The sequence below is a fragment of the Salmo trutta genome, chromosome 20, assembly GCF_901001165.1.
Source record: "Salmo trutta chromosome 20, fSalTru1.1, whole genome shotgun sequence".
NCBI lineage: Eukaryota > Metazoa > Chordata > Actinopteri > Salmoniformes > Salmonidae > Salmo > Salmo trutta.
The window spans coordinates 33,253,643-33,279,823 of record NC_042976.1 but is presented as its reverse complement, the minus strand read 5'-3'; the positions used below and the strand labels follow the sequence as shown (position 1 = coordinate 33,279,823).

At 43.3% G+C, this 26,181-nt stretch overlaps 1 protein-coding gene across 1 annotated transcript; it reads left to right on the top strand.

Annotated features, from left to right (window-relative positions):
* The first annotated feature begins 870 nt into the window (after window positions 1-870).
* Window positions 871-2,137, top strand: LOC115155360 (gamma-crystallin M2). The gene is made up of 3 exons (XM_029701924.1): window positions 871-922; window positions 1,250-1,495; window positions 1,809-2,137. The coding sequence occupies exons 1-3, from the start codon at window positions 911-913 to the stop codon at window positions 2,088-2,090; spliced, it is 540 nt and encodes a 179-aa protein (XP_029557784.1). The 5' UTR covers window positions 871-910; the 3' UTR covers window positions 2,091-2,137.
* Window positions 2,138-26,181: the final 24,044 nt, after the last annotated feature.

The following is a 26,181-nucleotide window of genomic DNA, read 5'->3' as shown; positions in this document are numbered from 1 at the left end:
AGCATGTCTCAAAAGTGAGTCGTAAGACTACAGTACGTGGGTAAGAAGGAAATGCCTGGGATAGCATATGGTCTGCCTTTTGGTGCCTGTTGTGTATTATATTGTGATTTTCTTGTGTATTTATAAGACAATTAATGCTGTATATATTAGGGGTATGTGAGACAAGGGAGATGTACCTGTCCAGAGTTTTTTATTAGGAAATGGAACTGTACTAGTTACAGTAGCTCATTATATGAAACAAACAACAATTTTGTCTGTCATTGTTTGTTGCTTCTACAATTGAAATAAGCGTTCAAGCTTTATTGTGTTACCCTTGATGATTTCCTTAAATTCTATGTGGAGGCGTCACCGGCTGGAGCGCCCTTATGTATGTTTTTATTATATTTTTATTGTCTAATAAATTCAATCAATCAATCAGCTTACTATTTATTGCCTCTAATTGCTAAACTGGACTCACTGAACTCCCAAAAGAATATAACAATCTGGATAACACTTTACTTGGTACCTAACACATTTTTAAACCTGAATACGTAGTCACCAAACATTAATCCAAAATAAAAGCTGTTTGTATAGACTTATGATTTGATCGTGGCTATCACATTCAAACAAACTAAAGCAATAGAGCACGTTTACTGTACACTGAACACTACCGAGTGTGATTTGAAACATGTCAAAGAGACCATTGTATACCAGTTCAAAAAGCTCAGTTGCATTGACTTCTCAATGGAAAAATCTATTCTAAAGTCTTCTAGCACTCTGCAGGCCTCTATACCATATGTTGCTGGGTCAGGGCTTTACACAATGGGAGGCCACAGGCTCTTTGGGTTTAGTCAGGTATAAAGCTAAGGGCTAAAACAGACAGGACATCAGTGTAGCAGCAGCAGCACAGCTCTCAGGAACAACTGCAATCATGATGGGCAAAGTAAGCTACTGTTTTATCCCACACTCTAAGTGTTTTAATTCACCAATGTCTGAATAATGGCTGGTTAAGTGAATCACCATTTTAAAGTGATAGTTACCTTTTTTCACGTGAGGCTTCTTTTCGACATCCATACAATGTTGTTGTTTCCTCCAAACAGTTTTTACATTTATTCGCTGGTTATTTTGCAAAACCTATCATAATTTAACGTTTGGGAGCTGGCATTTGGGAGCATGTAGCAATGCTAGTTATAAAGCAGCTCGTATCTGCGGATTCATATATTTTTATTTATGTTGCCATAATATTGTAAATATTTTTTGGTGCTCCCAGATCACCTTCTACGAGGACAGGAACTTCCAGGGCCGTTCCTATGAGACCACCCAGGACTGCGCTGACATGTCCTCCTTCCTGAGCAGGTGTCACTCCTGCAGGGTTGACAGCGGTTGCTTCATGGTCTACGATCGTAACAACTACATGGGAAACCAGTACTTCATGAGGAGGGGCGAGTACCCGGACTACCAGCGCATGGGAATGGGAATGAACGACTGCATCCGGTCCTGCCGCATGATCCCCATGGTAGGTGGAAAGAAGAGTGGACGCTATTCCACAGTGGAAGCTAACAATGATGCTTTGTATAGAATTCACAAAGCATATATGAACAATGCAATATTTCCCCATTCCACAAGAGGCCCTGTTGCCCCCAAAGAGGCCCTATGGCCAGGGCCATGGATGGCGCTGCCTATGGCTATTGGTTTCCCGATGGCTGTTGTAATAGACATTAAATTACAGCAGGGTGAAGCAAAACACGTTTTAATGGTTGTACTCTCATATTATAGACATGTATATACCATTTCCCTGATCCATGAAACCTTTGCTTTCCTCCTAACAGCACATAGGAAACTTCAGGATGAAGATCTACGAGAGGGAGAACTTTGAAGGTCAGATGCACGAGATGATGGACGACTGTGACTCCATCCAGGAGCGTTACCGTATGTCTGACTGCCAGTCCTGCAACGTGATGGACGGCCACTGGCTGATGTACGAGCAGCCCCACTACAGAGGCAGACAGATGTACATGAGGCCTGGAGAGTACAGGAGCTTCAGTCAGTTGGGCATGGGAGGCATGAGGTTCATGAGCATGAGGCGTATCATGGATAACATGTCTATGTAACATGCTCAGATGTATGAAAAAAATTGAATAAAATATGTTCTCAATTTACATTTCTTGCATAATTGTCTTGTTTTTGTGATGTGTTTACTCAGAACACTACTTGGTATAATATTTCACTATTTCAGCCTCACAACTTTAACATTTAAAAGTTTAGGATATATTTTTTAAAATAGGTAGTTAAGTGTAGTAGGCCACAGCAAGACAGTACTTCCACTATACACATCCCAACCCTAGGGGGCAGCAGCAACCTGGCCAAATGCTGAGTGTGCTAGTAGGCTTGATAAGTGAATGATTGCTCACAGGTTTGGGGGATTGGTGAACGTAGACATTTTGGTAGTCTGGATAGTTGGCTTCATAACAATATGTATGTATGCTGGATATACAGTAATATACACTGATATCTCAGTTCTTCAAGTTAGGAAAGAATACTTGACCTTGCCATGCGATTTTGCTGTGCTATTGGCACGATTTCAAAGATTAACAGTCATACAGATAATACAGTTGTACTATGTAACAATAGCCTATGTACTTATGTTGCAAAATGACACTGTACGTCAAAGGAAGCTAGTGAGCGGAGAGTAGATCATGGTAATGGCTGGGATTGAGTGAATGGAATGGTATCAAACATATTCCGTTCCAGCCATTACAACGAGCCCTTCCTCTCATTTAAATTGACACCATTCAATACTGCTGTAAATGTCCATGTAACTACGTGTTAATACTGTAACACTAGATGGCTCTGCCAGGAATGCTTTTATACGGCAGCTTCTAAAATAGTGACTGCAGTCATCAACACTGTATAGCTTTGTATTGAATTAGCTACAGCTGTCATGTCTATGAGGCTGGGTAAATGATTCCTTCAACACTGAAAGCCTTACAGGGAACATGGAGCTAATCACACCTAGTTCCAAATGACTTTTCTGATTCAGAACCTGCAATGATTACATCGGAAAGGTAACTGTGTAGAATGTGATTTGATTATTCCGCCTCGACGAAGCCCTGGCGTGTGGTTTCTCCCCGAGAGAGCCAGCCAGACCGTGTGTGTGTGTGTGTGTGTGTGTGTGTGTGTGTAATGTGTGTACGTGTGTGTGTGTGTGTGTGTGTGTGTGTGTGTGTGTGTGTGTGTGTGTGTGTGTGTGTGTGTGTGTGTGTGTGTGTGTGTGTGTGTGTGTGTATCCAATCACTGTCTCTCTGACTGTCTGTATGAAATAGGACTCTGAGCTGTTTTAACAATTGCCCTGTGGAAGTGGCCATCTTCTCTGATCTGGTCACACATGAATAGACATGCCAGCCAGGGAAGAGAGAGAGGCATGGGTGACAGAGCCAAGGGAGACAGAGTAGTAGTAGTAATTCTGTCAGTAAACACCATTCATCTCAATCCAAAAGTCTCATCACAGGTAAATACAATCCACCTCAAACACACACAGCCTCTTGATTGGGTCTTGAGCCATACTTGATCCGTACTTAATTCATACTTTCAGCCTTCCAACTTCTGCTGAATTACCGTACCTTTATTTTATTCAGTGTAATTTAGAACACAGGAAAAGCAACACATCAGCAGCAATGCTATGATTAGGGGAGTCAAGGATATACTTTATGGATCTTCCTCTAGACTTGATCAGAACTGAGAAAACAGGAAATCAGGAATCTCCTCCAGAACCATAACTCACTTGCACATATCAAAGAGGACCTGTCAATCACAAGCCTTAGGGTACGTATCCCAGAACATCGATTTCCCTCTTACATTACGTTAAAACAATGTTCTCTGATGTGCTACAATTATACATATTCCAGTATTACTATTAGTGTGGTAATGGTCATTCATCTTAACGCTCTCTGTTGTTATATGATAACCACACACCCTGTGGACTCGAATGGCTTTTTCTAAGCCATTAGACTGGTAACACTAAGCTGGACAGACTGTACGTTCTCTCTCACAGAATGAACAGGAACCATTATACTTTATTGTGTGATATAGCAAAATCTCACCATCTCAAAAGCTATGTGAGTGAGTATGATTAATACTTATCATAGCACATACTAGCTCATAGAGCTACACTCTCAGAAAAAAAGGTGCTTTCTAGAACCTTGAAGGGTTCTTCAGCTGTCCCCATAGGAGAACCCTTTGAAGAACCCTTTTTGGTTGCAGGTAGAACCCGTTTGGTTCCCGGTAGAACCCTTTTGTGTCCATGTAGAACCCTTTCTACAGAGGGTTCTACATGGAACCCAAAGGGGTTCTACCTGGAACCAAAAAGGGTTCTACCTGGAACCAAAAAAGGGTTCTACTATGGGGATAGCCGAAGAACCCTTTTTGAACCCTTTTTCTAACAGTGTAGATCTCTCTCTCTCTCAATGTATAAAATATAGCCAACCCTCACCATACAGCTACCTGTATGTGCACGGGCATCAATCTCTCTTATTGTAGCTTGAATGAAGCTCTATCCTTTGAGAGCTGAAGTGCACTATAAGAAAGGCTAAATCTACCATAAATATGTTTCCCAGAGTAGCAGGCTTGTACACGTTGGCACTTTCAATTTGGTCCTCCAAATGGGTCGATTTAGATCTTGACATAAATCCTTGTATTTTCGATCTGTTTGAATTTGATTTTTTTGTTCCCTGGGTTTCATGCTTCATGGAATCATATGTTTCGCAAACACAGCACAATCTACTAAGAACTATTCTGGATAGAAACATGTGAGTGTGAGTGTATGTGCATGAGGGTGTTTGTCTGAGCTGTCTGTTTCATTCAGACACACACACACACCTTCTCCAATAAGACCCCCCTAGAGATAGTCCTAACACACCCCTCCCTCCCAGGCACAACAAAGTCATTTGTATTAAATTATAAAAGCCAAATGTGGAGCTTGACAGCATTCATGGCAACACTAATTCAATTGATGTAAAAGAAGACAGGGTGGTGAATAGGGAAACTGAGAGACTGGTACACTACATATCCTGTTAGCAACACATTTCTCTCTGACACAATGATAATGTAGCGTGGTTCCAGATCTGTTGGTGCCGTCTTGCCAACTCCTATGGTCATTATCATGACTTCCTTCCCTATCTCTTCACGTCCCTCACAAAATGTATTCTCTGCCTCCCACTCCATGCACATATTCCTCTACAACATCAAAGCTGAATTCACTTGTGGGCAGAAGCGACTACAGGTTGACTGTGGGAGAAAAGCCAAAGTGCATGCTTGTGTGCTTTTGTGTATTTGCACATGTATATGTGTAAACTACACACTATAGCGACGATACATCCAAGAGACAACCAGAGGTCAAAGTTCAAACTCCAACCTTTCTATGGGGTGTGGGAGGACAAACGGAGGCATGAACATAAAACCATCTAAATTATATCATCTGATATCATGTTTTAATCAAGGGCAGCATAGGAGAGGGAGATGATGGAGAGAAACTCAGGAAGAAGGGAGGTGGGAAGGGAAGGGGAGGTATGCTCTGCTGTGCTGCTGTGTTGAGAGTGGGAGCTGCAGGTGACAATTATAGCTACGGAGCATCGAACACACAGAACTTGTGAAACATAAGGGTTCTCCCCCCCCCCCCCCCCACACACACACACAGCAGAGGCAGAACACTAGAACTAACATTTTTGTGCAGGTGTGACACGACGGTTACAGTAAGAGAAGAGCTGGCAGCTGCTCTCGCTGTCTTTTTAGCATCAGTTGGAGCTGCTTCATCTGGACAGTGGAAGATCTATCTGACCGGCACTACCCCCCCTCCCTCCCTCATCCCCCTGTCTCGCCCCAGTCTCTCTAACCCTCTCTCTCGCTATGCGTGCTAAAACCTGACATTTGGTGTCATGCTGGAAGCAGCAGGATAGAGAGAGGGGTAAAGTGGAGGAGAGCTGGGGAAGAAGAGAGAGAGAGGGAGGAGTAAGAGAGAGCAGTAGGGGATGAATGTGAAAAGAGTAACAGAGAGAGGAAGACAAGAAGATGATGTGAGAAGCAAACCAAGAGAGAGGGCGCGAGAGAGGGAGGGTGAGATAGACAGAGAGAAGGGGAGCAGTTTCCATAGTAACCCGTGGGTCGGGTGGGTCCAGGGTGCCAGCAGAGAGCGAGAGAGAGAGGGGTAGAGACAGAGAGTGAGGAAGAGAGAGAGAGAGAAAGCGAGGGAGATAGAGGGAGAAAGAGGGTTGTATTCAGGTTTAATTGCTGTTCCTTCCAGCTCTCCAGCCTAATCTCTTCTCAGCCCAGTGAATCATGTAGCGGTGCTGTTGAGGGATAATTAAATAAATAAAAACAAATACAAAGTTGCACATTGGCTGCTGCAGTGAAACAGCTTCACTTGAAAACGTAATGCGATGACTATAACTACTGTTCCCTGAAGGAGGGAAACGAGGTACAACGCAACTATGGGGAGTTGCATTCTTGCGACTTTGACTGAAGAACAAAAATCCCACCTGACAAGGCCAATGAAATCAGCGCCTCACTGGAAGCCCCCCTTCAATTCCGCACCTCTATTCACCAAACCCAGGAACAGGCGATGCGGGGACAAATAGGTATTATACCTCATTTTCCCTCCTTCAAGGAACAGTAGTTATATTTATAACGTTACATTGCCTTTCAGTAGCTACTCTCAGTACAACACAACTATGGGAAACTAGAATCCCGCCCAAAGCCGGCCCCAACGGATACCAAATTTAATGGCCCATGGCAGACCAACCAGACCTCCACCTCGCAAGATGCGGGGATCCTAACCAACTGTGGTATTTTGTTCATTTTTTCGCAATGTTAGTAACTCATTTTATACATAATGTTGCTGCTACCGTCTCTTATGACCGAAAAGAGCTTCTGGACATCAGAACAGCGATTACTCACCTCGAACTGGACAAAGAATTTTCTTTAATGAGTCCGACGCAAATTATATACTGCTTTGTCAAGACCAGGCCCAAATCCCCATCATCAGTGTGAAGAAAAGAAGGAGGAAAAGAGGGCAGGGTGCCTTGTAAGAATTAGCCGACGAGTAGGTAAACCACCACTTCCCTCCGTATTATTGGCCAACATGCAATCATTGGAAAACAAACTGGACAATTTACGATTAAGACTCTCCTACCAACGGGACATTAAAAACTGTAATATCTTATGTTTCACTGAGACGTGGCTGAACGACGACATGGATAATATAGAGCTGGCTGGCTTCTCCGTGCATCAGCAGGACAGAGCAGCTACGTCTGATAAGACGAGGGGCGGGGGTGTGTGTCTATTTGTCAATAACTCAATAACTGCTGGTGCATGATGTCTAATAATAAAAAAATCTCGAGGTATTGCTCACCTGAGGTAGAATACCTCGCTGTAGACCACACTATCTACCAAGAGAGTTCTCATCTATATTATTCGTAGCTGTCTATTTACCACCACAAACAGATGTTGGCACTAAGACCGAACTCAACGAGCTGTATATAAGGCCATAAGCAAACAAGAAAATGTTCATCCAGAAGTGGCGCTCCTAGTGGACAGGGACTTTAATGCATGAAAACTTAAGTCCGTTTTACCTCATTTCTACCAGCATGTCACATGTGCAACCAAAGGAAAACAAAACTCTAGACCCCCTTTACTCCACACACAGAGACACATACAAAGCTCTCCCTCGCCCTCCATTTGGCAAATCTGACCATAATTCTATCCTCCTGATTCCTGCTTACAAGCAAAAACTAAAGCAGGAAGTACCAGTGACTCGCTCAATACGGAAGTGGTCAAATGATGCGGATGCTACGCTACAGGAAGGTTTTGCTAGCACAAACTGTAATATGTTCTGGTATTCATCCAATGGCATTGACGGGTATACCACCTCAGTCACCAGCTTCATCAATAAGTGCATTGACGACATCATTCCCACAGTGACCATAAGTACATTTCCCAACCAAAAGCCATGGATTACAGGCAACATCCGCACTGAGCTAAAGGCTAGAGCTACCGTTTTCAAGGAGCGGGACACTAATCCGGACACTTATAAGAAATCCCGCATGTCCTCAGACGAACAATCAAACAGGCAAAGCGTCAATACAGGACTAATATTGAATCCTACTACACCGGCTCTGATGCTTGTTGGATGTGGCAGGGCTTGAAAAATATTGCGGACTACAAAGGGCGCGAGCTGCCCAGTCACGCGAGCCTACCAGACAAGCGAAATGCCTTTTATGCTCGCTTCGAGGCAAGCAACACTGAAGCATGCATGAGAGCACCAGTTATTCCGGATGACTGTGTGATCACGCTCTCCGTAGCCGATGTGGGCAAGACCTTTAAACAGGCCAGACGGATTACCGGGACGTGTACTCAAAGCATGCGCAGACCAACTGGCAAGTGCCGTCAATGACATTTTCAACCTATCCCTGACCGAGTCTGCAATACCTATATGTTTCAAACAGACCACCATACTCCCTGTGCCCAAAAAAGCAAAGGTAAATGATAACCACCCCGTAGCATTCACGTAGCCTTGAAGTGCTTTGAAAGGCTGGTCATGGCTCACATCAACACCCTCATGCCAGAAACCCTAGACCCCTGCTGCTACTCGCTGTTTATTATCTATGCATAGACCCTTTACAAATTATCTAAACTAACCTGTACCGCCGCACATTGACTCGGTACTGGTACCCCCTGTATATAGCCTCGTTATTGTTACATACTTTTTGATTCAAATTTTTTTTTCTTCACTTTAGTTTATTTAGTATGAATGACCTTGCTGAAAAAGCTCCTTTTGGAACATTAACATGTCCCCCAGGGAACTCTGAAATGGAACAATTCATTTATTTTGACACCGAAGCTCAAATGACTGCCACTTATGTGCATTCAGTCCTCTCATGGAGAGGTGCCCTTGCGGACTAAATAGTAGCAATCAAGTTCAGAGGTAATCCTCTTATCTGTCAGATTGGGCCCAACAGGTGAATGGTCTCTGTGAACCAAAACGGGGCCACAAGAATCAACGACAAGCCCTCCAGCTCTTGCTTTCCAATGGGGGGAAATGCGTGAAGGAGGATCCAATTCAACTGGCACACCGGTGCATCTGTTCCCAAAGGAGCGCTCCTCATCAAGAAAAACAGACGACAATATACGTTTTCTTGCAATGCGTAAAGATCTAAGTAGGCCCTGCAGAACATTTCCTATATCTGGGAGACCACCCAGGGGTGTAGCCTCAACTCCTGAGAGAGAGGGCCGCACCTGGATAAAAGATCTGCACCCAAGTTGAGGCAACTGGGGACATCATGCCTCTGCACCACTGTCCGTACCTCCAATGGAGTTGCTTTCTTTTTTTTTCTTTTTTCTTTAACCTTTACTTAACTAGGCAAGTCAATTAAGAACTAATTCTTACTTACAATGACGGCCTTCACCAGCCAAACCAGGACGACGCTGGGCCAATTGTGCGCCTCCCTAAGGGACTCCCAATCACGGCCGGTTGTGATACAGCCTGGATTCAAACCAGGGTGTCTGTAGTGACGCCTCTAGCACTGAGATGCAGTGTCCTAGACCTCTGAGCACTCAACCTTCGGCGTGATATATCTGTCGTGATCACCTTGCAGGATAAAACTCAGCCCATCAGAGCCCAATGACAATAGCAGAGGGTCTCACCATTGGGCCAGTGCCTGTAGGTCCGTCAGGGACACCTGAAGCGACGGGCTTAGGCTGTGAGATGCATCCAGGTGAGTGGCTAGCACTCAGTGCTGGAAGGCGTGCATCAACAATAGCCCCAAATGAACGACTTCCATCACAGAAGCCATTGTCCCAAGTAGGTGTAGGCAAAATTTGGCGGAGCAGAGGTATAGAAAACCTGGGTATAGAAAAGGGCGATAGGAGTGCTTGATACCCAGAAACGGAATGCGCTGAGATGGCTGGAGTTAGACAGCTCTTTTTCTGGTTTCTTCAGCCTAGAGACTGAATATGGGACAGTAGCATGGATATGTGTAACACTGCTTGCTCCCTCGACTCTGCCGCCACCAGCCAGTTAGCCGGCGGCTCATGAGCATTCTGAATTTGTAGACTCTGAGGGGCTTGTTGAGGGCACATAGGTCTAGACTAGGTCAAGAATGCGGCAGAAAGTCTGTCCTTTGTAATGAAATCTCAATTCCCACGCTCTAAAAAATGCTGGGTTAAAAGCAACCCAGCGCTGGGTAAATAGAGGACTGAAGAACACACGTTGGGTCACTTAGGGCTCTATTCAATCTGTAAATCAGAAGGGTTACAGATTCTGCAATAGAAATGTAAAGGTAATTTCAGATTGAGCTGACATATGCAACGTTTGTTCAAGGGTGTATTAAAAACCCGCAGACACTCAGCCCTACGTGAAATTAGTTTGACACATTGGCTTTATGGGCACAGGGGGATCTGACAATGGCTGGGACTAGTACCCTGTTTGGACAGTAACCAAATGTGGGGGCACTGTTGTCACAGTAATATTTTTGTGGAGGGGGACATTGGTCTCTCAAACCTGTGCTAAGGGCCCTAAAGTGCTTGGGGGCTGCTTCCTTATTGGAGGTGCATGTAATCTCCCACTTCTTCCACTCGCTCCAACTCCAGGAATTGGAAATAAGAATGGGGTTGCCATAACGCCTGGGGAAAGCTAGTGAGCTTTATTTACCAGAAGGCATGCATGCTAGCCGACGTTAGCGAGGAGGCTTTTTAGTCCAAGCTAGGCTAGCTAACCTCTTTGACTGCAGCATGGTCTGTTTAGGATAACCAAGCGACTTAACGCTACATACACTAAACAAGCGAGCTACCCAAGCAACTCCACCGTAGGGAGGCAGGACTAACTGGTAGTGGCTTGCCTCGGCGAGTTAGCTAACCTGGCTAGAACACTATGCAGTGCTTGTTTAGCTAGCCTGGTCTCAAAAGTCTACATAGGACCAGATCACCAAGATGGGACCGGACCCTTCATCAACAACTCTGGGAAGAGAGGCAAGCGGTGCTTGACCAAGGCAGACACAGGCGGCAGGGGAGTAACCATCAAACCTGTCCGACTCTCTCTTCGAGTAGCCTCCCGTAACTGGCGACAGAGCGCACAGGAGCTGGGTTGAGTGTAGGCAGCTTCAGCATACACCACGCTCAGGCAGACAAGACATTTGCTCAAACCAAAGTCCCAAACCATCTCCGCGTCCTGCAACTCAGACTCCGCTGAGGTATGGGTACCCGGGAGAGGGAGTCACTATCGGAAACACCAAGCCCCCTCAAGAATGCTACATGATTGTCAAGAGAACCTGCACCGTGGACTATGGGAACAGTGCCATAGTCCACTGACACCTTCCCCCAGTGCCGCACACTAACTGATTCGAACCAGGGCAGACAGAATATGTGCCAAGACAAACAAGACAACAAACGTGAGTATCCTCTATTCATTTGGGCACGGTCGCGAACCTGGCTTGTAAGCCTTCGTTGTTTCGGTCACGTTAGCCATCTTACTCATTCCTACAACCAGGCCAAGCAATCCGAAGAATAACTAATTGGTTTGTGGTTGGAAACTAGGAGAACAAATATAAACTCCAGAACACAACGTCAGGTGAGCACGCTCTACCACAAAGGGACAGATTAGTTGGCGCCAACTTAGATAGTCTCACTTTCCAATTTTTTCTGTTTTTAGCGTGAATCGTTCCTGCTCACATCGAGGTGAAGAGCGGAAGATTTGAAGGAATGAATCATAGCCTCAAGCTTATCACCTGTGGAAGGCAGGGATTCCAGCGAAGTGCGGATTTCATTGTCCTTGTCAGGCGTAATTTTAGTTTTTCAATCTAAGTTGCGAGAGTGTGACTCCCCATAGTTGTATTGTACCGAGAGTACCGACTGAAAGGGAACCTAAAGACAGGAACTGTCTTGTCCAAAACAAAAGCTTTGGCTTTAGCTCAAAGGATTAATGCTGTCTTCCTTCGGAATGGACCATATCCATTTTAGGACACCCTCACTTTCATACCTCACCTCCTTAAGCCAATCCTTAACCCCTTTCAGGTTCCTAAAATGGACACTGTATGCTGTCATGATGATGTGAGTGATGTCTTGCTAGCTGTGGCCATGTGAAGTTGCCTCTATCTCTCTCCACCCTGGTGATGAGAGATTGAATCAGAGTTTCAGTTCAGGTGAGGACAGTCAACACTCAGACAACCATTTAAGATAAGGGAGAGAGATAGCCAAGGTGGCTGGAGAAGACTTTCTAATACTTTTACTCTCTTTCTCTCTCACACACACATACATAGGCCTACACAAACCACCATACGCATATACCGTACACGCACACACGCAAGGACATGACCCTGTCATTGATTTGTGGTGGAAATCCTGGTCTGCAGTACCATGATTTAGCAGCAGAGGTCTCTACACCCAAACTACTTTAAGACGTAATAAAGTTTATCATATCTTCTCTTACATCAGTGGACCTTGTGTCAGAAAATAACAGATATTTTCCCATTTCAGTTATATCCTAGATATCAATAAATCAAAGCATGTTTTTGGGATCATTCAGTAGTTTTAAGTGATTAAGTAGAATCCTGTTGAAAATAATGTTAAATGTAGAATTTATATTCCTAAAACAAAAGTTGAAAATTATACTGTTGCTGCTTCCTGTTGTCATCGATTTTTGATTTATAGCCCAGTGAACTTGGATATACCATATACAGCAGTGGAAGGTGACGGAAGGATCTATAGGAGGACGGGCTCACGGTAATAACTGTAATGCAGTGGCGGTCAGTGCCGTTTAAGATGAGGGAGAACAATTTACTGCATATTGGATGACTCTCATTCATATTTCATTCACCCAGTTCATTGCAACAGCGATAGGTTTAGGCTACTACATGATACTAGAATTTTCCCTACACACATAATGAGGTTGCTGCAATCTAGCCTATGAATGAAAGTTTACAAAGTAGGTGCACAAAGGTCGAGAGACAAATTTTAGGTGACAGACAGTGACACATGGACAGACAGTGGCGTTCAATACCGCCTTGCACACTCTTGCCAGTTGAAGTCGGAAGTTTACATACACCTTAGCAAATACATTTAAACTCAGTTTTTCACAATTCCTGACATTTAATCCAAGTAACAATTCCCTGTATTAGGTCTGTTAGGATCACCACTTTATTTTAAGAATGTGAAATAGTAGAGAGAATGATTTATTTCTGTCACGTCCTGACCCTAGTAAGATGTCATTTTCTATAGTAGAATAGGGCAGGGCGTGACAGCGGGTGTTTTGGGTTGTTCTATGTTTTCTATTTCTATGTTTAAGTTCTAGTTTTCTATTTCTATGTTGGGATTGTTTGGGGTTGATCTCTAATTGGAGGCAGCTGATCCTCATTGCCTCTGATTAGAGATCATATTTAAGTAGGGTTTTTTCTCATTGTTGTTTGTGGGTTATTATCTTTTGAGTAGTGTGTTTTCCTCTCTGCGTCACGGTTTGTTGTTTTTCAAGTATTTAAGTGTATTGCATTCAGTTTCACGTTTAATAAATATGTGGAACTACGAACATGCTGCATTTTGGTCCGCTCCTTTGAACAGCCGTGACAGAATAACCCACCAACAAAGGACCAAGCAGCGTGGAAAGGAGCAGCAGGAGAGATGGACTTGGGAGGAAATTTTGGACGGGGAAGGACCCTGGAGTCAGGCTGGGGAGTATCGCCGACCGAAGGAGGAACTTGAGGCAGCGAAGGCAGAGTGGCGTTACTGAGGCGCTGTACAAGCCACGAGGCAAGTGCGAGAGGCAGCCCCCCAAAAATTGGGGGGGGGGGCACACGGGGAGATTGGCGGAGTCAGGTTGGAGACCTGAGCCAACTCCCCGTGCTTACTGTGGGGAGCAAGTGACGGGGCAGGCACCGTGTTGTGCGGTGATGCGCACTGTGTCATCAGGGTGCATTCACAGGCCGGTGTGATCTGTACCTGCACCCTGCAGTTGTCGAGCTGAGTTGAGCATCCAGCCAGGGCGGGTTGTGCCAGCCATACGCTCCAGACCTCCAGTGCGCATTCGCGGCCCAGTACGTCCTGTGCCTGCTCCTCGCACTCTCCCTCCAGTGCGCCTCCATAGTCCAGTACGTCCTGTGCCTGCTCCTCGCACTCTCCTTTCAGTGCGCATCCATAACCCGGTACAGCCAGTGCCTGCTGTGAGCACTCGGCCCTTAGTCCGTCTCCCCAGTCCGGTGAGACTGATTCCTGTTCCTCGCACTATCCCTCCAGTGCGCCTCCATAGCCCAGTACGTCCTGTGCCTGCTCCCTGCACTCGACCTGAGGTGCGTGTTACCAGTCTGGCGCCACCTATGCCAGTCCCACGCATCGGACCTCCAGTGCGCATCCCTAGTCCGGAGCCTCCAGCGACGCTCCTCAGCCCGGAGCCTTCAGAAAGAGCCTTCAGCGGTGGTCTGCAACCCAGAGCCTTCAGCGGTGGTCTGCAGCCCAGAGCCTTCAGCATCGTTTGGCGGTCCGAAGCCTCCGGCGATGATCCATGGTCTGGTTCCTCTGGACATACAGAAGCGGGGGATCAGCGGGCGGTGGGGGTACTACGCCCGGAACCAGAGCCGCCGCCATAGACATTAGTCACCCACCCTCCCCTCCCTTTGTGTTTTGTGGTTGTTTTTTTGCATTCGGAGTCTGCACCTTTGGGGGGGGGGTACTACTGTCACGTCCTGACCCTAGTAAGATGTAATTTTCTATAGTAGGGCAGGGCGTGACACGGGGTGTTTTGGGGTTTCTATGTTTTCTATTTCTATGTTGGGATTGTTTGGGGTTGATCTCTAATTGGAGGCAGCTGATCCTCATTGCCTCTGATTAGAGATCATATTTAAGTAGGGGTTTTTCTCAGTGTTTGTGGGTTATTATCTTTTGAGTAGTGTGTTTTCCTCTCTGCGTCACGATTTGTTGTTTTTGTATTTTCAAGTATTTAAGTGTATTGCATTCAGTTTCACATTTAATAAATATGTGGAACTACGAACACGCTGCATTTTGGTCCACTCCTTCGAACAGCCATGACAATTTCAGCTTTTATTTCTTTCATCACATTCCCAGTGGGTCAGAAGTTTACATACACACAATTAGTATTTGGTAGCATTGACGTTAAATTGTTCAACTTGGGTCAAATGTTTCGGGTAGCCTTCCACAAGCTTCCCACAATAAGCTGGGTGAATTTTGGCCCATTCCTCCTGACAGAGCTAGTGTAACTGAGTCAGGTTTGTAGGCCTCCTTGCTCGCACAAGCTTTTTCAGTTCTGCACACAAATTTCCTATAGGATTGAGGTCAGGACTTTGTGATGGCCACTCCAATACCTTGACTTTGTTGTCCTTAAGCCATTTTGCCACAACTTTGGAAGTATGCTTGGGGTCATTGTCTATTTAGAAGACCCATTTGCGACCAAGCTTGAACTTGGTGTCTTGAGATGTTACTTCAATATATCCACATAATTTTCCTTCTCATGATGCCATCTATTTTTGTGAAGTGCACCAGTCCCTCCTGCAGCAAAGCACCCGCACAACATGATTCTGCCACCCCCGTGCTTCACGGTTGGGATGGTGTTCTTCAGCTTGCAACCCTCCCCCTTTTCCTCCAAACATAACGATGGTCATTATGGCCAAACAGTTCTATTTTTGTTTCATCAGAGCAGAGGACATTTCTCCAAAAAGTACGATCTTTGTCCCCATGTGCAGTTGCAAACCGTAGTCTGGCTTTTTTATGGCGGGTTTGGAGCAGTGGCTTCTTCCTTGCTGTGCGGCCTTTCAGGTTATGTCGATATAGGACTCATTTTACTGTGGATATAGATTATTTTGTACCTGTTTCCTCCAGCATCTTCACAAGGTCCTTTGCTGTGGTTCTGGGATTGATTTGCACTTTTCGCACCAAAGTACGTTCATCTCTAGGAGACAGAACGCATCTCCTTCCTGAGCTGTATGACGGCTGGGTGGTCCCATGGTGTTTATACTTGCATACCATTGTTTGTACAGGTGAACTTGCTACCTTCAGGCATTTGGAAATTGCTCCCAAGGATGAACCAGACTTGTGAAAGTCTACATTTTTTCTTCTGAGTTCTTGGCTGATTTCTTTTGATTTTCCCATGATGTCAAGCAGAGGCACTGAGTTTGAAGGTAGGCCTTGAAATACATCCACAGGTACACCTCCAATTGACTCAAATGATGTCAATTAGCCTATCAGAAGCTTCTAAAGCCCTGACATTTTCTGGAATTTTCCAAGCTGTTTAAAGGCACAGTCAACTTAGTGTATGTAAAGTTCTGAACCACTGGAATTGTGATACAGTGAATTATAAGTGAAATAATCTGTTTGTAAACAATTGTTGGGAAAATTACTTGTGTTATGCACAAAGTAGATGTCCTAACCGACTTGCCAAACCTATGTGTATTATTTTTTTACCTAAAAATGTGGGGCTGAATGACGGGTCGCCACTGGAGAGGAGGAGAGAGCATAGATGTGATAAGGAATACAATGTGGCTGCTATGAAAGTGAACTGTGTTTAAGCATGATCAAGGGTGTATTCATTCCGCCGATTCTGTTGAAAAATGTTTCTTCAGTGGAAGCTAACAGAACAAAACGAGGATAAACATACCTGAATTTGTCCAATATAAACTCTTGTTTGCTACTGTTGGACAAATGATTACACCCTATATCAGCTAGATGCAGGCAAGAGTGTGCAATGCGGTATTGAATGTCACTGTCTGTCCGTGTCACCTCAAATTTGTCTCTCGACCTATGTGCACCTACGTTGTAAACTTTTATTCATTGGCTAGGTTGTAGCAACCTTACGATGCATATAGGGAAAATTTGAGTAGCATGTATTAGCCTAAACCTATCGCTGTTACATTGAACTGGGTGAATGGAATATGAATGAGAGTCATCCAACATGCTGTAATAGAAATAAGGCCATGCTCATGAAAAAAAAAATCTTAAATGGCACTGACCACTACTGAATACCCAATAATGTTAAAATGGAATTATGTTTTTAGAAATGTTTACAAATTAATAAAAAATGAAATGCTGAAATGGTGTGGCAAGCCTAAATAAGTTAATGAGTAAAAATGTGCTTAACAAGTCACATAATAAGTTGCATGGACTCATTCTGTGTGTAATAATAGTGTTTACCATGATTTGTGAATTACTACCTCATCTCTGTACCCCACACATACAGTTAGTTTTCTGTTAGGTCCCTGAATCGAGCAGTGAATTTCAAACACAGATTCAACCACATCAACAAGGGACCTATTGGTAGATGGGTAAAACAAAACAAAACAAATATCCGTTTGAGTATGGTGAAGTTATTAATTACAATTTGGATATCCTCTGTCTCTGTGGCCTGTTATTTGTATGCCTATCTGCCCTCTCGTTGGGTAGAATGGTCACACCTTCTCCCGCCTGTCTTCCATCTTTAAGGACATGTATTTCCATTGTTAGAGCGGTCACTTGAATATCTTGTCAATATAATATACGTTCTTTGGTTCTACAAAGTGACAGGGGTAGGTTGACTGTCAACACTGTGTATTTTCTTGTGGCCAGAAACTTTTATAACGAGAGCGCTCCGATTTGTCCTTGCCATTAGAGTTTGAAAATGTCCTACGACGGACAGGCGTGTATGATAAAATCAATGGTACCAAACCAAGATATTAATCTGTTTAAAGCAATCGATTTAGTATATTCTTGATGACTATAAACTTTTATATTAACATCACTAATCTGAGGTAAAAAGGATGTGTGATTCCACTCAATTTATGTTGTGGAAATGCAAGCTTGTGTTAGGTACACTTACAAAAAAGGGTTCCAAAAGTGTTATTCGTCTGTCCCCATAGGAGAACCCTTTTTGGTTCCAGGTTTAACCCTTTTTGGTTTCAGGTAAGGGTGTGGAAAGAGTTCTACATGGAACCCAAAAGGGTTCTACCTCGAACCAAAAAGGATTCACCTATGGGGACATCCAAAAAAACAACATTTAATGTTCTCGATAGCACTTTTTTTTCTAAGTGTAGTAACGCATACTGTCCACATTAGGGAAATTAGCTCAATATAAAATAATGTAACATGACCTAATAATTCAACATGTCAATTTAGGATGATAGTATATGTTGCCCACTCCAACCTACTGCAATGGTTACTCATATTTTTCACTAATTTAACCATTTAGAGTGTTTAAAAATATTCTCAAACACAATTTAACTGGCCCCTCTAGATTAGAGCCATACTGTCTGTGCAGCAGCTTGAACGTTCGAAGTCCCTCCTGTAGTTGTTCATGTACGGCAGTTTTCATTTCATTCAGAAAAACAAAGAAGAATCCAAATGATTTGGACCACATTACCACAATCTCTCTGTTGTAATCGGGCCAAACACTAGATTGTCACAGTAGCAAAAGGCTTTCCTTTGTGATTCAAGGTTAACACTTTTCTCTGACTGATCCTACATGTAGAGGAGAACCATTTATATTGATTGGGAGCAAATGCACTGCAGCTCCCATGGATTTTAGCATTATTCTCCCGTAAGGCATCTCAGCTCCTAAACGAGCCTCACACTCCTCATTTCCACAAACTAACATGTCTGTCTGTCTGTCTGTCTGTCTGTCTGTCTGTCTGTCTGTCTGTCTCTCTGTGTGGCAGCCAGCCTCCCACTCTGAACCAGATAACCTAATAAACCTGGGTTGCAATAAGCAAAACTCCTTCTATGGTCATTATCACTAACCACACACTGTGTGTGTGTAACACTCTCCTCGGGGTGAAGTAAGAAAGCCAGAGACCACCCAAGGGAACCCTAGGAGATAAGGTAAGGTACTGTATGGCAAGGTATGGCTCAGTCGTGTGGCTCAGTTGGTAGAGAATGGTGTTTGCAACGCCAGGGTTGTGGGTTCGATTCCCACGGGGGACCAGTATGGGGAAAAAAATGTATGAAATGTATGCATTCGCTACTGTAAGTTGCTCTGGATAAGAGCGTCTGCTAAATGACTAATATGTAAATGTAAGATGTATTCAGTTGTAGCTCTGAGGAGTTTTCACAGCAGTACAGACCAATGGGACCCAAATCCAACCCATACTGACTTCGAACCCCCAACGGAATTCCTAAAAATATTCAGTGATGTTCTGTTGAGAGAATCTCCACTGCTTCTCAATATCACATGTGGTGTCCTGTATCCCCAAATTGTTATTTTACCAGAAAATGGTGTATTGAGGATTTCAAGGGGCCATCTGCATTCAGCTCAGCTCACTGGCTTTTTTATGGGTGTGTGTGACGCAAACACACATTACAAAGATGTGTTTGTTTTCAGATGCATTATACACTGAACAAAAACATAAACGCAACATGTAATAATTTCAAAGATTTTACTGAGTTTCAGTTCATATGTGAAAATCAGTCAATTGAAATGAATTAATTAGGCCCTAATCTATGGGTTTCACATGACTGGGAATACAGATATGCATCTGTTGGTCACAGATACCTTTAAAAAAAATGGGCCTCACGATGGCCCTCAGGATCACGTCACGGTGTTTCTGTGCATTCAAATGCCATGGATAAAATGCAATTGTGTTCGTTGTCTGTAGCTTATGTCTGCCCATAGCATAACCCCACCACCACCATGTTGACATCAGCAAACCGCTCGCCCACACGACGCCATACACGTGGTCTGCGGTTATGATGCCGGTTGAACATCCTGCCAAATTCTCTAAAACGACGTTAGAGGCGGCTTATGGTAGAGAAATTAACATTACATTTCTTTGGCAACAGCTCTGGTGGACATTCCTGCAGTCAGCATGCCAATTGCATGCTCCCTCAAAACTTGAGACATCTGTGGCATTGTGTTGTTTGATAAACTGCACATTTCAGATTGGCCTTTTATTGTCCCCAGCACAAGGTGGACCTGTGTAATGATGATGCTGTTTAATCAGCTTATTGATATGCCACACCTGTCAGGTGGATAGATTTTTGCTCACTAACAGGGATGTAAACAAATTTGTGCACAACATTTTTGAAAAATAATATTTTTGTGTGTATGGAACATTTCTGGGATCTTTTATTTCAGCTCATGAAACATGGGACCAACACTTCACATGTTGCGTTTATATTTTTGTTCAGTGAAGAATTAATCATTTATTTTCTCTACCTTTCAACTCTTGATACAAGGGAATAAAAACAACATTTAAAGCCTTGCATCTGGTGTATGATCACAAGTCTGGTGTAATTGATTTGTCAATATAACAGACACACACAAACACAGACACACATCACATACGTAATTTAAACAGTGCCCTACTGTACTGTACTGTGCCTTGCTGTGTAGTATCAGCAGGGGAAATGCAGCTGTTACATGGTACCTTGCTGAGAGAGCTGGTGGGTGTGTGTATGGGGGGGAGGTATTTGATGTGTCTGCTCATGACAGTGTGTATAGCCTGTGGACACCTGGGACTCAGCTGTTGCCAAGAGAGCTCTCACATCTCTCTCTCTCTCTCTCTCTCTCTCTCTCTCTCTCTCTCTCTCTCTCTCTCTCTCTCTCTCACACACACATACACACACAGAAATATACAGTGCCTTCAAAAAGTATTCACACTCCTTGACTTTTTCCACACAAATGAGTAATTAATTATTCAACCCCTTTGTTATGGCAAGCCTAAGTCACTTCAGGAGTAAACATTTGCTTAACAAGTTACATAATAGGGTGCATGGACTCACTCTGTGTGCAATAATAGTGTTTAACATAATTTTTGAATGACTAACTCATCTCTGTACCCCACCATACTGCATCATGTTATGGGTATGCTTGTCATCTGGAATTGCTTACCAAGACAACATTTAATGTTCCTTAATGGCCTAGTTGACATAAATTGGCTTGAAAATCTATGGCAAGACTTGAAAATGGCTGCCTAGCGATTATCAACAACCAACTTGACAGAGCTTGAACAATTTTTTGTAATGTGCAGAAATTGTACAATCCAGGTGTGCAAAGTTCTTCGAGACTTACCCAGAAAGTTCTGCAAACCATGTTTTCACTTTGTCATTATGGGGTATTCTGTGTAGATGGGTGAGAAAGAATCTATGTAATCCATTTTGAATTCAGCCTGTAACACAGCAACATTTGGAATAAGTCAAGAGGTGTTCCTAATGTTTGGTATACTCAATGTGTATATACTGTATATATACACACACACATCTGCCTGACATATGGCTCAGAAGGGAGAGAGAAGCCCAGAAGCTACAGGGAATTCCCCTATAGGCTGACATAACACCATAGCACAAGAATTATCACACCAAACCTCCTATACTAGGCTAGACCTCTATAACAGGGATCTCCAATTAGCTGTGTGCAGGCTTGTTTTCCATCCCAGCACTAAGATACCTGATACAAATAACCAATTACCATTATGGTCTTTAGTCTGAGTCAGGTGTGTTACTGACGAGCTAGAATGAAAGAGACCCGTGCTCTACACGCTAACCCTTAAGCATGTGTCCTTACAGCTATCAGAGCGTATGTGGAGACATGCATTAGCATGCTCTGTGACAGACTGGTAATCACCCAGTGGCTGACAGAAGATTACTGGACTACTCACTTTCACAGCTCTGAAGGGTGTCATGTGTCATGGGGTGGATCCAATCTAAAGTGGAATGCTTTCCTTGTGTCCTTAGGATCCTAGTTAGGGTTAGTGTGTGCGAGTGTGAGTGTGTCTAATCCTAGGTGTATACTGTATTTCAGTGAGACGCCATTACTTTACATGGAATGAATGTTCTGATCTCTACCTCTGTCTCATAGACACAAAAACTTTCTCATCCTCCACTCTCGCTCTCTCTCCCTCCACTCTCTCTGTCCTTCGTTTTGGCCCTCCATTTTCTCCCTCCTGTCTTTCTCTTCCCTATTTTCTTCCTCTTTTCTATCCCTTCATTCTCTCCTTCCATTCACTCCCTCCTCTGATTCAATTACCCATCACTGAGGGAGAACGGATCTCTACACCTTGCCTACTCAAATCATTTATTTACACACACACACACACATACACACACACACACACACACACACACACACACACACACACACACACACACACACACACACACACACACACAGTGTGAAAGTATTCGTACCCCTTGACTTATTCCACATTTTGTTGTGTTACAGCCTGAATTAAAAATGGATTAAACAGATTTTTTTCTCTCACCCATCTACACACAATACCCGATAATGACAAAGTGAAAACATGTTTTTCAATGAAATACAGAAATCTCTCGTTTCCATAAGTATTCACACCCCTGATTCAAAACATATTAGAATCACCTCTAGCAGCAACTACAGCTGTGAGTCTTTCTGGATAAGTCTCTAAGAGCTCCAAAGTGTAATTAATAACTTAACCATGCTCAAAGCGATATTCAATGTCTGCTTTTAAAATGTGTACCCATCTACCAATAGGTGCCCTTCTTTGCGAGGAATGGAAACCTCCCTGGTCTTTGTGGTTGAATCTGTGTTTGATATTCACTGCTCGACTGAGGGACCTTACAGATAATTGTGTGGGGTACAGAGATGAGGTAGTCATTAAAAAATTCATGTTAAACACTATTAATGCACACAGAGTGAGTCCATGCATCTTATTATGTGACTTGTTAAGCACATTTTCACTTATTTAGCCTTGCCATAACAAAGGGGTTGAATACTTATTGACTCAAGACATTTCAGCTTTTCATTTTTTATTAATTTGTAAACATTTATAAAAACATCATTCCACTTTTATGTTATGGGGTATTGTGTGTAGGCCAGTGACACAACATCTCAAATGAATCCATTTTAAATTCAGGCTGTAACACAACAAAATGTGGAAAAAGTAAAGAGGTGTAAATACTTTCTGAAGGCACTGTACACGTACACGCACACACATACCCACACTCCAACACAAACACACACACACCACAAAAGTAATGTGTATGTCTGGCCACTGACTGATAGTGTTGGCAATGTGTTGATGGGAATGAATTAAACCAATGATGACAATCTACATTAGCTCCAGAGACCGCTGGCTCTGTTCATTTGGTTTAGCCCAAACGAAGCAAGAATGTGTGTGTGTGTGTGTGTGTGTGTATCAGTTGAATGGTATCAAATACATCAAACACATGGTTTCCAGATGTTTGATGCCATTCCATTTGCTCCGTTGCAGCCATTGTTATGAGCCGTTCTCCCCTCAGCAGCCTCCCCTGGTGTGTGTGTGAGTGTGTGTGTGTGTGTGTGTGTGTGTGTGTGTGTGTGTGTGTGTGTGTGTGTGTGTGTGTGTGTGTGTGTGTGTGTGTGTGTGTGTGTGTGTGTGTGTGTGTGTGTGCGTGTGCGTGCGTGTGCGTGTTTGTTCACAGGGATTGGTCTTAATGGAAGAATGGAGCGAGTGAATAATTGTGTTCCAGCTAGCGAGAAGCAACATCCATTAAAAATGTGTCCATTACATTCCTACAGCTATCCTTTCAACCAGGGCTGTTTGGGGACCAAACTCTGGAGGTCAGATGAAATTGAGCATACAGCAAAAATAGCAATTTTTCAAGGCAGCACATTTTGTTGAAGAGCAAGAGCTACATAGGGGATGAGTTTTAACACACAGACACTTGTGGGAGGAGACACACAGTGGTTTGGGTTCGCTGCATAAGGGAATACCATATGAAAATCCCGCCTACTTCCTGGTTCAAGTCCCGTACTGTTTTTGAATTGGCGTAAAGCATATATCATCGAATTCATGAAAATGGGGTCATTAAAGATGTAAAATTATAATTGTATTCATGGGTTATTTTACCTTTAACCAATGTATTTTATGAATGTTTTCGATTATGGGGGGAAAATTGCAATCAAAAAGCTTCATGAAAGTCATCAAATATCTTAAGTGATCATGTTTTCATGAATTTGATGATATATGTGTGAAGCCCATGATTGTGTCTCTGGCCTACACAGAATAGATTTTTTTTTTACAAATGAATAAAAAACTAAAAGCTGAAATGTCTTCAGTCAGTAAGTATTCAACCCCTTTGTTATGGCAAGCCTAAATAAGTTCAGGAGTAAAAATGTTACATAATAAGTTGCATAATGAGGAATGAAAAAATGACCCCCACAAAAAGACTAACCTCCCCTGGTATTGTAATTGTGAGAAGTTAGCATGTCTTGGGGGTATGATATTTGTGGTAGCATCCACATGAATTTAGAACTGTTTAGAAACATATTATATTCTTATTTACAATAAAAGTGACTCCAAAATGACACAATACATTAATTATCATTCATTTCTATTGGGCACAAAATAATTTGAAACACAACCAAAAACAAACAGAAAATTAAAGCTGCCAGTCTGCACTTCAACCTCAGAGTCATTGTTTGATTTCCAATCTAAACTTTTGGAGTATAGAGCCAAAATAAGAAAAAATGCTTCACTGTCCCAATAATGACAAAGGGCATTGTATCTGTTCTACACAATGTATTTAGTTGTGAAGGTTCTGTGATGTTGTGCTCTCCTGATCAGGCCCCTGTATTAGCCTCTCTGAGTACTGAGAAAGCCATCATCTCTACAATACTGTCTACTCACTGAATGTGTCAGACAGTCGCTAAATATCTGGTCAGTCGGTAGCTGATCTCCTTCCCCACTCAAGTATTTGAACATTCTTCTGACATTCTGACTGTATTTATGTCAGATGTGGGAATTAGTATCAGGGAGACAGAGACTCAGAGAGTGAGAGAGTGGGACAGAGAGAGAGAGAGAGAGAGAGAAATAGAAAGAGAGAGCTGAGCAGAACTGTAACGCATCAGCAACAGTCTTTTTTTAAACCCGATACAAATGTATCAGTCTCCTCTCTCCTTCCCTCCGCTCCTCTCCTCCTCCCTTCTTCTCTCTCCCCCTCCTTACCCTGAAAAGCACTCCATTAAGACAGGAGCTCCACGGTGAGCTAGACAGATGGGCTACCTCAACACATACACAGCCCCGCTCCGGTAGATGCCTTCCTCATTTCACTCGCTCCACCAGTAAACCAAATTATTAATCCGTTCTTCCACGGCACGCCGCACATGCATCGATTCGCTTAATGCTAACCGGCATTGATTTCTTGTCCGCTAATAACATTAGGGGGAATCTAACGCGGGAAGATGCATGGTTTCTGGTGTTTGCGGGAGAAAGGTTGGCCTAATAATTGGATTCTATGTGCTGGTCTGTGTTTTTTGTTTCTCCCCTGGATCCTGAAATATGATGGCTGATGATGGTGCATGTTTTTTCATTGACAGGCTTTGTCAATACTATAGTAGCAGAATAGCAGCTATTGGAGCTATCTGGACATCTGGGGTCTGGCATTTGTCTGAATAGATGGGAAGTTCATAGCAGTCAATACTGTACCAAATGGAATATATGTGTCAATGGTAAGTATGGGCAGCAGAAGAGAACTAGATAGATAGAGAGAGAATAAACAGAATACAACATTTAAAAATCAGACTAAACCAAATTACAACACAGTCAAAACAAAACTATATTACCAATTGGGAAGCACAAGCTCAACAAAAAATCAAGTGCTATCGGGCCCTAAATCGACAGTACACCATGGCAAATTATTTGACCATGGTTACTGATCAAAACCTTAGAAAACCCTTGACAAACTACAGGCTCAGTGAGCACAGCCGTGCCACTGAGAAGGGTAGACACAGGAAAACCTGGCTCCCTGTAGAGGAAAGGCTGTGCAACCACTGCACCACAGTAGAACCCAAGACAGAGATGCATTTCCTGACAAAATGTAAAAAATATATTTTTTAATTAGTGTCATATCACCAAATTTGAAACCCTTATTCGTGGTTTCAAAGACCTCTCTGATGAGAACAGGCTACCCGTCCTGTTGAGGGAAGACGCAGAGAGCTGTGGGTTGGCAGTGCACTACATTGCTGCCTGCCATAAAATGAGGGACAGTGTCTGACAGATCAGCCAACCTGCACATGTCCTCTATGCCATTGTTATTGTCTATTGTATGGTTATTTTGACCCTTGATTATTGTTGTTACTGATTGTCCCATTGACAAAATTGATTATAATTTTAATTATGTTAATATTATACATTTCTCACTTAATCTCCAAAGTATGCTTTGGCAATATGTACATTGTTACGTCATGCCAATAAAGCAAATTGAATTGAAAGAGAGAGAGACTTCTCAGAAGGGTAG